Below are 15,817 nucleotides of genomic sequence, written 5' to 3'. Positions count from 1 at the left end.
CGATACTACCTGGACAGAACCAAGGCCAGTAGGAAGTCTGAACAGCTTTTTGTAGCTTACGCCCCTGCAGTCCAAGGAAAAGCAATTTCAAAACAGACTATTTCTAAATGGATTGGACATTGCATCAGATTCTGTTATTCCTTTCATGGAAAGACTGTTCCAGCCTATGTAAGACCACATTCCACCAGAGCTACAGCCACCTCTACAGCATTTTTAAGAGGGGTGCCTACAAAGGACATTCTAGAAGCTGCTACATGGAGCTCCGTGCATACATTCTCAAAACACTACAATCTCCCCCTATATTCCAGATCCAGAGCAGGCTTTGCTTCGGCAGTCCTGCAGGGTTTGATTGCCACACCATCACTCTCCTAGAGCATACCTCCTCCCCCAGCTAAGCTATGGTATTCTACCCACATGTTATGACTGCAGTTGCATTCTTGAAGGACATAGTACAGTTTTGTACCTACCATAAATGTAGATGTCCGAGAGACATGCAACTGCAGTCTGGTTTTCCCTCCCTCCATACCCCTCTATGCTTAGGGTCCACTCCTATCCCCCTCTCTCTCTCAGCTGGGGATATCTGTTATGGTGTATTTGTTTTATTGCTCATGTATTTGTTTGGAATCCTGTTTTTGTCTTCCAATTTGATTACAGCCTTCCTTGGAGGGCACCTGGCATCTGGGGCAAGAAACACTGAAGAAAATGGCGTCGGCTGATGCTTATATACTCCAGCCGCTCTGACGTCGGAGAGAAATGCGACATCAGCCGACGTCGGACCCAGACTTTGGAATCCGGCCGACCGAGGGCTGCCTGAGGCAGGGCAACCCACATGTTATGACTGCAGTTGCATGTCTCTCGGACATCTACATTTATGGTAGGTACAAAACTGTACTTTTCCCTCCCTCCTTCCCCTCTTGGGACAGGCCTTTTGGCTAACACCTCCTCATACAACCTGATTGGGGTATTCATTTATGGTGTATTTGCTTGCAACTACTGTATTTTGATTATATGGCATTGCTTTATTACACAAATTTATGTATTGCCTTCCTTCTGGGGGCACCTGACATCTGGGGCAAGAAAAACTGAAGAAAATGGCGTTGGCTGGTTCTTTTATATCCCTGTCGCACTGATGTCAGGGAAGAAGCGACGACAACCGACGCCGGACCTAGACTTTGGAATTTGGCCGACCGAGGACCCGCCTGACGGCAGGAGAACCCATCTGTTATGACTGCAGCTGTATTAGCACTCGAACATCTACATTTATGGTAGTTACAAAACTGTACTTTTCACTTTGTGTTGTTCTGTATTTTCATACTTTTTTTTGTAATTTCAGGGTTCACACAACTTCAACAATTGGCTAAGTTTCTGGTGTCATTCTAAGGGGATCCAGTATCTGTCTGCCTGGGATGACATGATTGACATACCTCGATACTTTGCCAGAGATGGCCTGCTTCTGTCACCCCTGGGCTTCCTTATACTGGCCAAGGATCTTGCCACCCCTGTAGTGACTTTTTTAGGTGGTTTTCCAAAAACCAAATTACCACCATAACAGCTACAAACAAATGCAATCTGAGAGTCACACTGCTCAACGCTAGAAGTCTAAATCTGAAAATACACTCACTCAAAGCACTCCTTAAAATGGAGAACATCGACATTTGTGCTTTAACAGAGACCTTGTTCAAGGCAGCATAAAGCACCCCATGCACTACCAGGCTATAATTCATTCCACACCTTTCGGCCCCAGAATTTGGACAGAAGCGCCAAAGGTGGTTGTGTTTCCATATTCATAAAGGACGTGCACACCTCCAGACTGGTAGCCCAACGCAAAGCATCTGAGATACTTCAGGTGCAGCTAACATTTGGTAAGACAGCGATTCAGGTCATAGCCTGCTATAGGTCCCCAACCATGTCCCAAGACTCAGCTCCACGTTCCTAATCACCCTGGAGAATGTTAGGGTCCAACCCAACACTGTCATACTGGGCGACTTCAACTACTCCTCCATTAACTGGGAAAACTACTCGTGTACCAATACACTTGCCCAATGCTTTCTGGAATTCATTAATTCCAATGCTCTGGAACAGCTCATTCATAACCCCACTAGAGATAGCAACATCCTTATCCTGGTCATTATGAACATGGGCGACTGTTGCTCTACACCAATAGTCAACTCCTCCATGGTTAGATCCGACCACAAACTAATCATCTTGGAAATCCACATCCCTCCCACCCCCCTACAAAAGTAACCACCAAGAAATACTTCTCCAAAGCTAACTTTGGGCTCGTAAAAACGGAGGTGGCTAAATTCACAGCACCCATGCAAGTGGAGAATAGTTGCATGAATGCCGAATCATACACCAGTGGCACTGTACAAACACGTACATAAATGCATGGATCTTGCCATACCCAATAGAACCAAGACGCTCTCCTCAAAAAAAAAAAAAAAAGGAAGCCAGTCTGGTGGTCCCCTGCCATAAACAAACTCTACAACAGGAGGAGGAAACTGATGCAGAATAAGGTGAAGTCCCAAGACTGGAAAAGCTCCCTTATCAGCCTCAACAAACATTTGAGATCCCTCATAAAATTCCCTAAAGCTAGCTATGAAAACAGAATTGTAGCAGATAGTAAAGACAACCACAAGGCCTTCTGTAGTTATGTAAAGAATCTCCATGGCAATACCCAGATTTGCTGTGAGCTTCTGCACAATGGTGCCTCCTACACCGAGCCAACAGATATTGCCAATATACTGGCCAACAGATTAAGTGCTAACTTTACCCCCCCCCCCCCAAAGGACCAATCACAAAAAAGTAGATTGCCTGGCACCCAGTATTACTGCTGCATAGATTAAAAACAGCACTGTCCAAGGCCAATAATACAGCTTCTGTGGGACCTGACAATATCCAATATCCCTGGCTGTGTTCTACATGAACTACAGAGTGAACTGGCACCTCAGCTGTGCGCCCTGTTCAATCACAGCCTCACCTCAGGCTTTGTCCCTATCGAATGGCGCACTGCTACAGTCATCCCTCTCCACAAAGCAGGAGCGACTACAGACCCTGGGAATTATCTCCCATTAGCCTGATGAGTCTGAGATGCAAAGCTATGGAACACATCATCATGGACCTAATAAACAAGGATATAGGCAATCTCCAAACTCTCATTCCTACACTGTTTGGTTTTGTGAAGGGTAGATCATGCCTGCTCAACTTGGCCAACTTCTTTGAGTTAATCACCAGAGCTGTGGATGAAGACAAGGTGGTTTATACAGCCTACCTTGATCTGGCCAAGGCCTTTGATACCATTCCCCGCTCAGGAATCATAGAAAAACTCACTGAGCTAGGCATCAACCCCTATATCACTAGGTGGGTTGCAAACTGGCTCACAGATAGAACCCACAGTGTGAAAGTAGCTGACTCCAAGTCAGACTGTGGACCAGTCATGAGTGGTGTCCCACTGGGTTCAGTCCTGGGTCCTCTTCTGTTTGGTATCTACTTCTCTGAAGTCCAGGCCAACCCAAAGGGACTCTGGCTGACAAAGTTCACAGACGATTGCAAGTTGGGAGCTATTATTAACTCCCCAGGTGATATTGACATCCTGCAGAAAGGCTTCAATGAGACCAACGACTGGTGTCAGAACCATGGCCTTAAGCTCAATTCCAAAAAATGCATCATCAGTTCCCTTGAATTACCACATTGATGGTAGCCCACTGAACACAGAAGGTGTTTTAAGAGATCTGGGAACACAGGTTGACAGCAGCCTCTCTTTTGACCACCACATTGCCACTGTGGTCAGAAAGTCCTTCTGTGTGGCATATCTCATTACTAAGGGTTTTGCATCCAGGAAGAAAGAGGTCATTGTCCCCCTCTACCTCATTAGGCCAATAATCGAGTACAGTGCTCCATTTGGCATGTACTTCACTAGACACCTGCAACAACTGGAGAGATCAGAAAAGTACCTTACAAAGAGGATCCTAGGCCTTAAACACTTGTCCTATAAGGACAGACTCAAAAAACTCCAACTATTCTCTGTCTCATATTGCCTACTTAGAGGTGGTATCTGCTTGACTTACAAAGCCACAGCTCTGTTAGAAATGTTACTCCTAAAGAAATCTCATTCCCTCCACACCACATGCTCCAGAGACCTCAACCTCATTACCACAATCAACAGAACATGTTGGAGGGGCAGGTTCATAACCCAGAGACTGCCCATGCTATGGAATAGACTTCCCATACATGTCAAGCAGAGCAGCTCACTGGCCCTCTTCAAGAGAAATCTTGATGAGTGGATGGGAAATGGAAAATTCACCCCAGGGATCACTGCAGTGGCTCTGCTCGACAGAGGCACTAGGAACTAAGGTCAGGTGGCACGATGCCAGGGTAATCCTATGGGCTAGGTTTGTAAAGGTTCCAGGGCCACTAGCCTAGTACACACTTATGAACCTATGAACAAATCTCCAAATTGCAATTGGGAGCTGAAAATATCCTGAACAAAATGAAAGCATGAACTCCACAAACAGAAAATAAAGCAGTGCCAGAAGACAGGAAGTGACCAAGGTGAAGCAAAACGTTTATCATAGCAACAAAAAGCAATTACTCTAACCTAGCAGTCAATTTACATACCCACAAGCAAATGCAGGAGAGAGACTGTTCCAAGCATTGTTTGGCCTAAGAGATGAATCTGAAGAAATACAGTGCATACAAAGATAGAAATAAAACACACATCAATGTTATACCAGAAATCCAGTTAAATAAATTCAAAATGTATACCATCAGCTAAACCAACATAAGAAAAGTGAAGGGGTGTAAAGGCTCTTCTGACCCAGTTTCATATAGATATATTTCACTTTTAAACCATGATTATAAAATGTTTGTATATACTAGCTAAGAAGATGGCAAAGGTATTGCCAAAATTTATAGAACTGGATCAGTGTGGTTGTTAAAGAGGAGGCAAACATTTGACAACATTAATTAACAATTAACAGTGATGATCCAGTGGGAAGCAGAGTGTAAGAAAACACCAGTTTGTTTTTGGGCATGATGCAAAGAAAGCATTTGATAGTCAGCCATGATTTTATTTTTAGGGCAGTGGCAGAACTTCTGTTCCCTAATACAATAGTAGTGTTAAGTATATAAAAAGGCAGTGGCAAGAATTAATGTAGGATGGTTCCTCTTCAATAAGCTGAATTTGAAAAGAGGAGCAAGGTAGGCAAAGAAAATTAGGGGCTCTCAAATTCAACGTTAAAACTGGTATGATAATAAAGAAAAGTTTGCTTTATTCACAGATATCCTTTTTTGATTTTATTAAGTACTCCATAATAACTCAGTGTTGTGGTACATTTTGAGATAGTGTCAAGTCTTTTCAGAATTTAAAATAAATGAAGCTAAGACAAAGTCTTATAGCAGTAAACTATGTACCCATGCATGAACTGTTTCAGTAATACCTGCATTTAAGGGGACATAAGATTAAATATTTAGGTGAATGGATTAAAATGATTCAATTATGGTAGCTAAGGATATGTAGGCAGAGGCTAAACAGAAGATAACACACAAACTGAGAAGCTGGGAGCTCTTGATTGTGGATATGAATAGGAAGATAAAAGCAGTGAAAATGGTTTTAGCCCCTTTAGATTTAAACACAGGTCAGCTCATTTTTATCAACTATTTGAGAAGATGTGGGCCATAGTTAATAAAAAGTTGAAAGAATCTGTTGGAAAGAGTAACAGGTCAAGATTTAGGTAGGATAAGTTTGATTATTCCCGTAGAATAAGTTTGCTTAGGTTTACCTGATTTTAAGGGATATTTATGAGCTATGCAGTTAAGGTTCATATATATAACATGAGCAGAAAGTTATACAGTAGGTTCATAGATTACTAGGCTAACTATTCTTTTTGGCCATTTAAAGCCTAGTCTATTACACGAGACAAGAATAAAACCCTGCACCTTGCATCTGTAAGGTAAACACCTTAATCATTATGCCAACCCCCCACCCTTATAAATCATAGTGGAAAGTGTTGATGAAACGGGGTGGAGTTCAAGAATGACAAAGATCTGAATTTTGAATGCAGGTCCTTCAGGAGAATAACAGCTGTACAGAATAAGTTAACACCTGAATGGAGAAAAAAGAATTTTGCAAAAGAGGTGACTGGAAATGAGGTATAGAATGTAGGCAAGGGTGTGCGGAATTTACTGGAGAAAAATGGCAAAGGATTCTGTGTTTGGGGAGCAAATAACCAGGGAGGGAAAGGTAACCAAGTGGGCTGAGGCCAAACAGATGTTTGGGCAGCAGGTTAGAGACTGCTTTACTACCGGGGCTTGATAGCAAAAGGATAGGCAAAGAGAAAGTGACAAGAGGCTGCAAAATGAAAGACCAGCTCTTGTAGCATTTTTATTTCAGTTTAGAATAGAAATTGCTGTTAAAAAGTGATAATTAATTGAGCATATAAAATATTGAAAGATATCTATAAGAAAATCAATCCGATGAGGTTAGAAAGGATTGGGAAGGAAGAATGGAAAGGCAGTATGCAAAGGAACAAAGGGAGAACATCTGTACATCTCCTGGATATGCAAAAATTTCCAGAAGGTTTAGGAATTTTGCTTGTGTTTGCATAGCTATCTGTACCTCGCACACACTTAAGAGAATTTTGCCTGTGATAAATAGCAAATGCTGGAGGTGTGAAGAGAAACAGAGGTTTGTTTTTTTTTTTTGGAACTGTAACAAGGTGAGAGATTTAAAAAATTTCCTACAGAGTACACTGTTAGAAACGTTGGGGGCGCAAATGGATATAACTAAGGACATGATAATTTTTGAGTTGGGATACAGAATTTGAATTTATCAGACATAGTAAGGCCTTACTAAGTTTAATACTGTTGGCTTACAAAAAAATATATTAGAACATGAAAACTGGAATCTAAACCGGTTGTAATTGAAATACTGAATATTGCAGACAACAGAACTGGAGGTATGATCTTTAGAAAAGGGAAGGAGCAGACTGGGTAGAAATAAATGGAATTTGTCTGAACAATATAGGCAGAGTCATATTCAGGAAGAGGAATGAAGTTGAGAAGGCAGCAATTGGGCAATTTAATGTTGGAGTTAATGAAAATTGTTAAAAGGAAAAGTTATATTTATATTGCATGAAAATAACAAGGGACCTGTTAACACTTTTTTTTTTTTTTTTTTTAATTCTTGGGTGCTAACCCCTGAATAGGTTTATAGGTGAATATTGGGCTATCTACCCAAGGGCCATTTTAAGCTTAGTGAATAACTCAAGGGCAGAACAAACCATATACCTTCTATTTATGAGGTGAAGACCTTAACTGTTATGCCAAAACCAACCCCATTACCCTTATGAGTATTTTAGGTACATCAAGCTTATTCTCAGCTAAATCAACTTAAAAAGGCTGGAGGATGGGCATTCCTGGCTACTTGTATATATGCCTTTCATTTCTTAGAGTTACTATTGGAGTTATTAGTCTTGTGAGACTAAATTACCTAAAATGCAGTATACATTTGTATGAAGCAGTGTGCCTCTGTTATGTTACTCCCCTCATCTGGACTCCTTCACCTGCCAGACCTCAGTTGAGGTTGTGTGCAGTGTCAGAATATGTTCATAAACTGGACCCTGTAATAGCACACAGCAGGTTGACAAAACAGCCCAGAATGATGACCCTGAAAAATTCAAACAGATATTGCACATAGTTACAAAGTTTTATAAACCTGCAGAGATGAAAAATTGTTAAAATGAGCAGAGGAACTATTTTACATTAAAATAAAGTATGAAAAGTAATTACCAAATATATGCTGTTAAATGTAATATTCAAGCTGAAATTTTATAATATATATATATATATATATATATATATATATATATATATATATATATATATACATACACACACACACCCATTTTATAAGTGCAGTAAGGTACTTGGGTAAACATGGCATGGGTATTACTATAGCAATAACCCACGCCTGGGTGTGGGTAATGCTGGATTTACCCATGGTTGGCGTGGTTTGGTCCTGAGGGCAAAGCCCAAGGGACCAAACAAAGCCAACCGTGGGTAAATACAGCATTACCCACACCCAGAAGTGGGTTATTGCTATTATACAATGACATTATTTAAGAAAAGAAGTAATTACTTTTCTTAAATAATGGCATTGTATAATGCCTCTTTACTGCCCTTCCGCAGCTGTCTGGTATTCTGCGGCAGTTCTGATGTACTGCGCGCAATACATCAGAACTGTGGGCAAAAGCAACAGAGAACGCAAGATCTCCGTTGCTTTTTTTACTGTCTCGCTATGTTAAATGGGTTTAACATAGCGAGACAGCTTTAAAATAAGCAACGGATATCTCCGTTGCTTATTTTAAAGCTGCCTCGCTATGTTAAACCCATTTAATATAGCGAGACAGCTTTAAAAAAAAGCAACGGAGATCGCAAGATTTCCGTTGCTTTTTACACACTGTGTCGCTGTGTTAAAGGAGTTTAACATAGCGAGACAGCTTTAAAAAAAGCAACGGAGATCTCCGTTGCTTTTTTTAAACCTGTTTCGCTATGTTAAACTCTTTTAACATAGCGAGACAGTGTTTTATACCAACGGAAAAAGTCCGGGCGACCGGACTTTTTTCCGTTAGTATATTGAGGGATTTACAACGGGCACGCTGGTTGGGCTGGCCAATCAGCGTGCACGTTTTAGGGGAGGCATTGTATAATATGCATTCAGGGATTGTAAGACGCTCTCCATTTGAGCTTGTACTTCACAGCACCCCTGGACATTTGGTAATATCTGTACCATGCATACCTCTTTGTACCTTATTACATATCTAACAGCAGTTTACATGTCAACTCTCAACAGCACAGCATAAACATTTCAAGATTGAAGAAATTAAAGCCTGTCTAAAATAAGTGAGGTATGTGATGCAACATATGTTAAAAATTAGGTTTTGTGAAACCAAGGTATCTTTAGCCAATGTACCTGAAGCAAGAATATTTATATTGGCAAGGTAGTTATGTGGTTAGGTAGACTGCTCAGTAATGCAAGGATAAGCTTATGAAAGATGTTTTAGATTGTGAGAGTGAAATGTGATCTTTTTTTGATTTATAGTGGCATTGCTTTTGAAGATATATGGTGATTTATGTACTGCCGCAGAGAATCCAAGAGGAAGCTAACCTTCAGTTAATGCTTGAAACAGAAGTTTGTATAATGGCAAACAGCTAAGAGTTTCTGGCAGAAGATAAATTCAATGTTTGCCACTGGCTGTATACAGCAGACTAACCAAAATATCCTGTGTAAAACCTGATTACTGGTGTAGGCCCTGCTACTGCAAACTGTTGGACATGAGCAGGGCTGATAGTCATGAACAAAATTCTTGTGTTTAAAACCAAAGATTACTCATTTCAGTTCTGTAACATGCTCATCATGCTGATACTGCATCTATGGCACCTATCCTGCATACATTTACTTAAAAACCTGCTTCCAGTAAATGGCTTGATCACCTTATGAGACTAAGACATCATTTAAGACCAGTGTAGGCGAATATCCTGATGAATAGAAAGATCACTTAAAATGAATTGTATTGACTGTCCTTTGCCCAGTTTACATTGACTAAGTTGCGATATAAATGTGATATAAGTACAAAAATCAAAGCCACATGTAAATCTCTTATTTCTTGTAGACTTGCCATTCTATCTGATGTAGTAAATTAACAGTGAAAACCAAGCTATGCTGCGTGTTCTCTGATTTGTGATTAATATATAATGCAAGTCTTTGTACTCCTTGTAATGCATTGAAATGTTATGCGATTGCTGATTTTCAGGCCTCTTACCTCTGAGTTTTTGTGTTTTGATTCAGTGGTGCAAAAGTCTTAATTACAGTGAAGTTGAATGTGCGACGTCACTTTCAGGAACAAAACACTATCCCCAAGATCTTCAGCAAGGTAGTACAAAAGCACCCCAACAAAGCAGCAGTAATATTTGATGGGACAGATGAGCACTGGACCTTTCAACAGTTAGATGAGTACTCAAATGCTGTTGCAAACTATCTGTATGGTGAAGGATTCCGTTCTGGTGATGTGGTGGCCGTATTTATGGAAAACCGGAATGAATATGTTGGATTGTGGCTGGGAATGGCTAAAATTGGTGTGGAAGCAGCACTTATTAATTTTAACTTACGAATGGATGCCTTAGCTTACTGTGTCTCCATCTCTAACTCCAAGGCTGTGGTGTTTGGGTCTGAGCTAACAGAGGGTAAGTTTAAAAAAAAAAGTTTCTACTGCAACAAAATATTTTGTGTATTCACTTAATCTGATAATTCTGTTTAATTGTTTGCAAGTAAAAATATTGCTACTGGCTAAATAGTTTCTTGACATAAAGAAAGTCAGTGCATATGGTCAGATCTGCTTTTATTGCAAAATGATGTGAGAATGTCTTTAATATTTGGTGTTTAAATATATATATTACTAAACAAGATGACAGCTACCAAAATACTCCCATTATCAATTGCACAACACAAATTCAAGACATCCAGATTGCTTTTGTGGAAATAAATGTGATCCATTCATATTTATAAAGTAAAATCAAAGAAATATAAGCCAACAGGTGAGTGGATAAATGCAGTTCTTCTGACCTGTCTTCTAGCCTATTAAAAAAAAGAAGTTTTGTTAAGACAGTGTAGCAACTAAGCTGTTTGTGAAAAATCTGACTTGGATAGAAAATAAACATAACCAATGGAATTAACACTGCCAACACAATTCCGAATAAAAAACAAGAATCGGGGGTCATCCACTCATAATTTGGCTTGTTTGTCTTAGATCACCATTGGTGAGATCCAAGCTGGATTGATCATCCCCTGACCTGCACACATGGCTGTTCTAAGTTTTATAATATATAGGTCTGTATCACTTGATCTGAAGTACAATTCATCTAAAGTTATTGATCAAGATGATTTGATTGAAAACTCATTTCATTTAAAGTTAATTTCATCTAAACTCATTTCTTAAAAAATTGTAGAATTCTATAAAAAGTATCTGATGGTGCCATTTTTATAATAGAAATGATTATGGAATTGAGTCTAGCAGAGTACGAGTGCACTGCTATGGTCCGCATCATGTTTTCCCCCAGATTTGTAGGTGGCCTTCGCTGCAGCAGTGTTTCTTTCGTTGTGATGTTTTATTTTTCTCTGAGGGTGTGCAGCCATGGCGTGTTATAAAAATAAGGGGGGGGGTTGGAGACAAAGGCCCCCACATGGATGGTACCCCCTTGCAAATATATTTTTTATTGTAGATTTGTCATGAAGTAAGTTTTCAGTGAAATTAGTTTGTGATTAAATGATATAGACTGATATATATATATATATATGTGTGTGTGTGTGTGTGTGTGTGTGTGTGTGTGTGTGTGAGAGTCTGTAAGAGGCACCTCGAAATAAAGACCCAAGTGATGTGTTAATCTGAAGAGACCAGTTAATAATTTATGAAGTTTAGTTGCTAAAATGACATGTTAATGCTGGAAGGTTAATCAGGCAGAAGCATTATTTAAAATAATTGGGTGATTGCTATACAAAATGCCTGAATTAGACACACATGTAGTAGTATGTACTGCATTAGGCATGAGGAGATATTTCTTGTCTATGAAGTTGGTAAATTACTTAATATAGAACAAAGTATTCCCGCTGATGCATGAAGTACAGGCTCTTCTCTCTGCTGCTAAGAACTACAGTTCAGTACCTTGACAGTACTGAAAGAAAACTTTCCATTGGCAATTGTGATGACATCATGAGTATTTCTATGGGCTGATTATTCAGAATACCTGAAATAGATACAGACTTTAGTTACAGAGTGAATAATCACAGGAGCTAAGATCACAGATTGGGTGCCATCCAGGGATAATCTAAATAAAATGAATATCATGAAAGAGCTGAAAAATTTGCAGTTGCCAAAAACTGATTTGCCCTGTCAGAGAGAGATACCATTTCTTCGTGCCGGTCCCAAGCCTGGATAAATGGAGAGGGTTATGTCAGGAAGGGCATCCAGTGTAAAACATCTGCCAAATAACATATGTGGACAACAATACAGATTTCCATACCGGATTGGTCGAGGCCCGGGTTAACCATGACCACCACCAGCACTGTTAGCCAACAGGGTGCTGGCGGAAATTGGGCTTCTGTTGGCCGAAGGAGAAGAAGAGGGGGAAAGCATGCCCAAAAGCATAGAGAGAGGAGGAAGATTAGGAGTAAGGGTAGGAACTTTGAATGTTGGCAGTATGACTGGTATAGGGAGAGAGCTAGCTGATATGATAGAGAGAAGGAAGGTTGATATAGTGTGTGTGCAAGAGACCAGATGGAAGGGGAGTAAGGCCAGGTGTATACGAGGCGGGTTCAAATTTTTCTATCATGGTGTGAATGGGAGGAGAAATGGGGTAGGGGGTATCCTGAAGGAACAGTATGCCAAGGGTGTTTTGGAGGTGAAAAGAGTGTCTGATAGAGTGATGTTTATGAAGCTGGAAATTGATGGTGTAATGATGAATTTTAGCGCATACGCTCCACAATTTGGGTCTGCGATGTATGAGAAAGAAAAATTTTGGAGTGAGTTGGATGAAGTGGTGAGTGTACCCAAGGGTGAGAGACTAGTGATTGGAGCAGATTTTAATGGGCATGTTGGTGAAGGGAAAAGAGGGGATGAGGAAGTGATGGGCAGGTATGGTGTTAAGGAGTGGAATGCAGAAGTTCAGATGATTGTGGATTTTGCGAAAAGGATAGACATGGTTGTGGTGAATACGTATTTTAAGAAGAGGGAGGAGCATAGGGTGACATACAAGAGTGGAGGAAGATGCACACAGGTGGATTATATCCTATGTAGGAGGGCCAGTCTGAAGGAGATTGGAGACTGTAAAGTGGTGACAGGAGAAAGTGTAGTTAAGCAGCATAGAATGGTGGTCTGTGGGATGACGTTGGTGATCAAGAAGAGGAAGACAAGTGTGAGAGCAGTGCCAAGGATCAAATGGTGGAAGTTGAAAAAGGGTGATTGTGAGCTGGAGTTCAGGGAAGAGTTAAACAGGCACTGGGGGGCAGTGAAGAGTTACCGAATAGCTGGGTAACTACAGCAGAGATGGTAAGGGAGACAGCTAGAAAGGTGCTTGGTATGACATCTGGACAGAGGAAGGACAAGGAGACCTGGTGGTGGAATGAGGAAGTGCAAGAGAGTATACAGAGGAAGAGGCTGGCGAAGAAGAAGTGGGACTGTCAGAGAGATGAAGAAAGTAGACAGGAGTATAAGGAGATGAGCATGGCAAAGAGAGTGGTGGCGAAGGCCAAGGATAAGGTATATGGAAAGTTGTATGAAAGGTTGGACACTAAAGAGGGAGAGAAAGATCTATACCGAGTGGCTAGACAGAGGGACCGAGCTGGGAAAGATGTGCAGCAGGTAAGGGTGATAAAGGATCATGAGGAAAACATACTCACAAGTGAGGAGAGTGTGTTGAGCAGATGGAAAGAGTACTTTTAGGGGATGATGAATGACGAGAATGAGAGAGAGAGAAGGTTGAATGATGTGGGGATAGTGAATCAGGAAGTGAACCAGATTAGCAAGGAGGAAGTACGGACAGCTATGAAGAGGATGAAGAATGGAAAGGCTGTTGGTTCAGATGACATACCAGTGGAAGGATGGAGGTGCTTAGGAGAAATGGCAGTGGAGTTTTTAACCAGATTGTTTAATGAAATCTTGGAAAGTCAGAGAATGCCTGAGGAGTGGAGAAAAAGTGTTTTGGTACCTATTTTTAAGAATAAGGGTGATGTGCAGAACTGTAGTAACTACAGAGGGATAAAACTGATCAGTCACAGCTTGAAGTTATGGAAATGAGTAGTGGAAACTAGGTTAAGAAGGGAGGTGATGATTAGTGATCAGCAGTATGGTTTCATGCCGGGAAAGAGCACTACAGATGCAGTGTTTGTTCTGAGAGTGTTGATGGAGAAATATAGAGAAGGTCAGAAGGAGTTGCATTGTGTCTTTGTGGACTTAGAGAAAGCATATGACAGGGTGCCTAGAGAGGAATTGTGGTATTGTATGAGGAAGTCGGGAGTGTCAGAGAAGTATGTAAGAGTGGTACAGGATATGTACGAGGGTGGTGTGACAGCGGTGAGGTCTGCGGTGGGAGTGATGGATGCGTTTAATGTGGAGGTGGGGTTACATCAAGGATCATCTCTAAGCCCTTTTTTATTTGCAATGTTGATGGGCAGGTTGACAGACTAGATCAGACAGGAGTCCCCGTGAACTATGATGTTTGCAGATAATGTGATCTGTAGTGAGATTATGGACCAGGTTGAGGAGACCCTGGAGAGGTGGAGATATGCTCTAGAGAGGAGAGAAATGAGGGTCAGCAGGACTAAAACGGAATATGTGTATGTGAATGAGAGGGAGGATAGAGGAATGGTGAGCATGCAGGGAGTAGAGTTGGCGAAGGTGGATGAGTTTAAGTACTTGGGATCAACAGTTCAGAGTAATGGTGAGTGTGGAAGAGAGGTGAAGAAGAGAGAGTACAGGCAGGGTGGAATGGGTGGAGAAGAGTGTCAGGAGTGATTTGTGACAGACTGGTACCAGTAAGAGTGAAAGGGAAGGTCTACAAGAGGGTAGTGAGACCAGCTATGTTGTATGGGTTGGAGACTGTGGCATTGACAAAGTCAGCAATCAGAGCTGGAAGTGGCAGAGTTAAAGATGTTAAGATTTGCACGGGGCGTAACAAGGATGAACAGGATTAGGAATCAGTATATTAGAGGGTCAGCTCAGGTTGGTCAGTTTGGATACAAAGTCGGAGAGGTGAGATTGCATTGGTTTGGACATGTGCTGAGGGAGGGATGCTAGGTATATTGGGAAAAGGATGCTAAGGGTGGAGCTCCCAGGTAAAGAGGAAAACAGGAAGGCCTAAGATAAAGTTTGTGGATGTGGTAAGAGGACATGCAGGTGGTTGGTGTGACAGAGCAATATGCAGAGGACAGGAAGAAATGGAAACAGATGATCCGCTGTGGCGACCCCTAATGGGAACAACCGAAAGAGAAGAGGAGAGAGAGAGACCAAAATATAGGGGCTAAGAATTTAATTATTGTGCACACATAAATAGTCTAGATAGGGTAAATAACTGTAGATCATTTATTAAGAATAGTACTTCAGTACTGTAATGCAGCTATGGGTGAAAAAATGCAAGACTGTGCCAGCATGTTGTTGTTGGCATGCTGAGAAGTTTAAAGTTGCTCTGCTTACAGGTTAGTGATTAAGACGTTTTGACTTCATTCATAGTATTTGGCTGTAACTTTCATTTTTGAGTAACCTTAAAATTCATAGCAATACTCTTAAAGTGTAGACTGTCAGGAGTATCTTAGTATTGTGGTTGGCAGGAGTATCTTAGTAGTGCGTTTGTGATGCATTATTCACAGTTCTGATAGTAATGGGCTCACTTCTAACATTATTTTGAGCAAGTGTGCCCTTCTTGTAGAATGCGAGAATGACTTTGCTGTATAGTTAAGGGGACTTTGAGTTCCAAGTTTAATAAGGTAGTGCCCAAGCAAACATTGTCCAGCTTGTGCTAAGTATCTTCAAGTTAAGGTAAATATGTAGAATTTTATCATATGCTTTGGGTTATTAGTGCCAAAAGGTTTGGCAATAGAAAGCTTCTGTGGTTTGTGGTTTTGTAAGTGCAGCTTGAATATAGTATTTTCCAATTATCTATAAACTGCACTGACTTGCAAGGATAGATGTAGACATTCTGAGCCACCATTCCTATCATTGCACTATGGGTCTGCTCTTAAGTATTGTTGTTAATTTAGGGCTCCAAATGG

General features: G+C 40.9%; 1 protein-coding gene across 1 annotated transcript in view; it reads left to right on the top strand.

Annotated features, from left to right (window-relative positions):
• Positions 1–15,817, top strand: part of SLC27A4 (solute carrier family 27 member 4) — a 736,182-nt gene that overhangs the window by 195,963 nt on the left and 524,402 nt on the right. Inside the window, exon 3 of the mRNA XM_044058859.1 lies at positions 9,848–10,242. Within this exon, the coding sequence (XP_043914794.1) occupies positions 9,848–10,242 (395 nt within the window). The remainder of the gene's footprint in view (positions 1–9,847; positions 10,243–15,817) is intronic.

This window comes from Protopterus annectens, chromosome 16.part0, assembly GCF_019279795.1.
Source record: "Protopterus annectens isolate FY-2018-M chromosome 16.part0, PAN1.0, whole genome shotgun sequence".
In the NCBI taxonomy this organism is placed as follows: Eukaryota; Metazoa; Chordata; order Ceratodontiformes; family Protopteridae; genus Protopterus; species Protopterus annectens.
The sequence above is the reverse complement of the archived record's forward strand: the minus strand, read 5'-3'. Positions and strand labels throughout refer to the sequence as shown.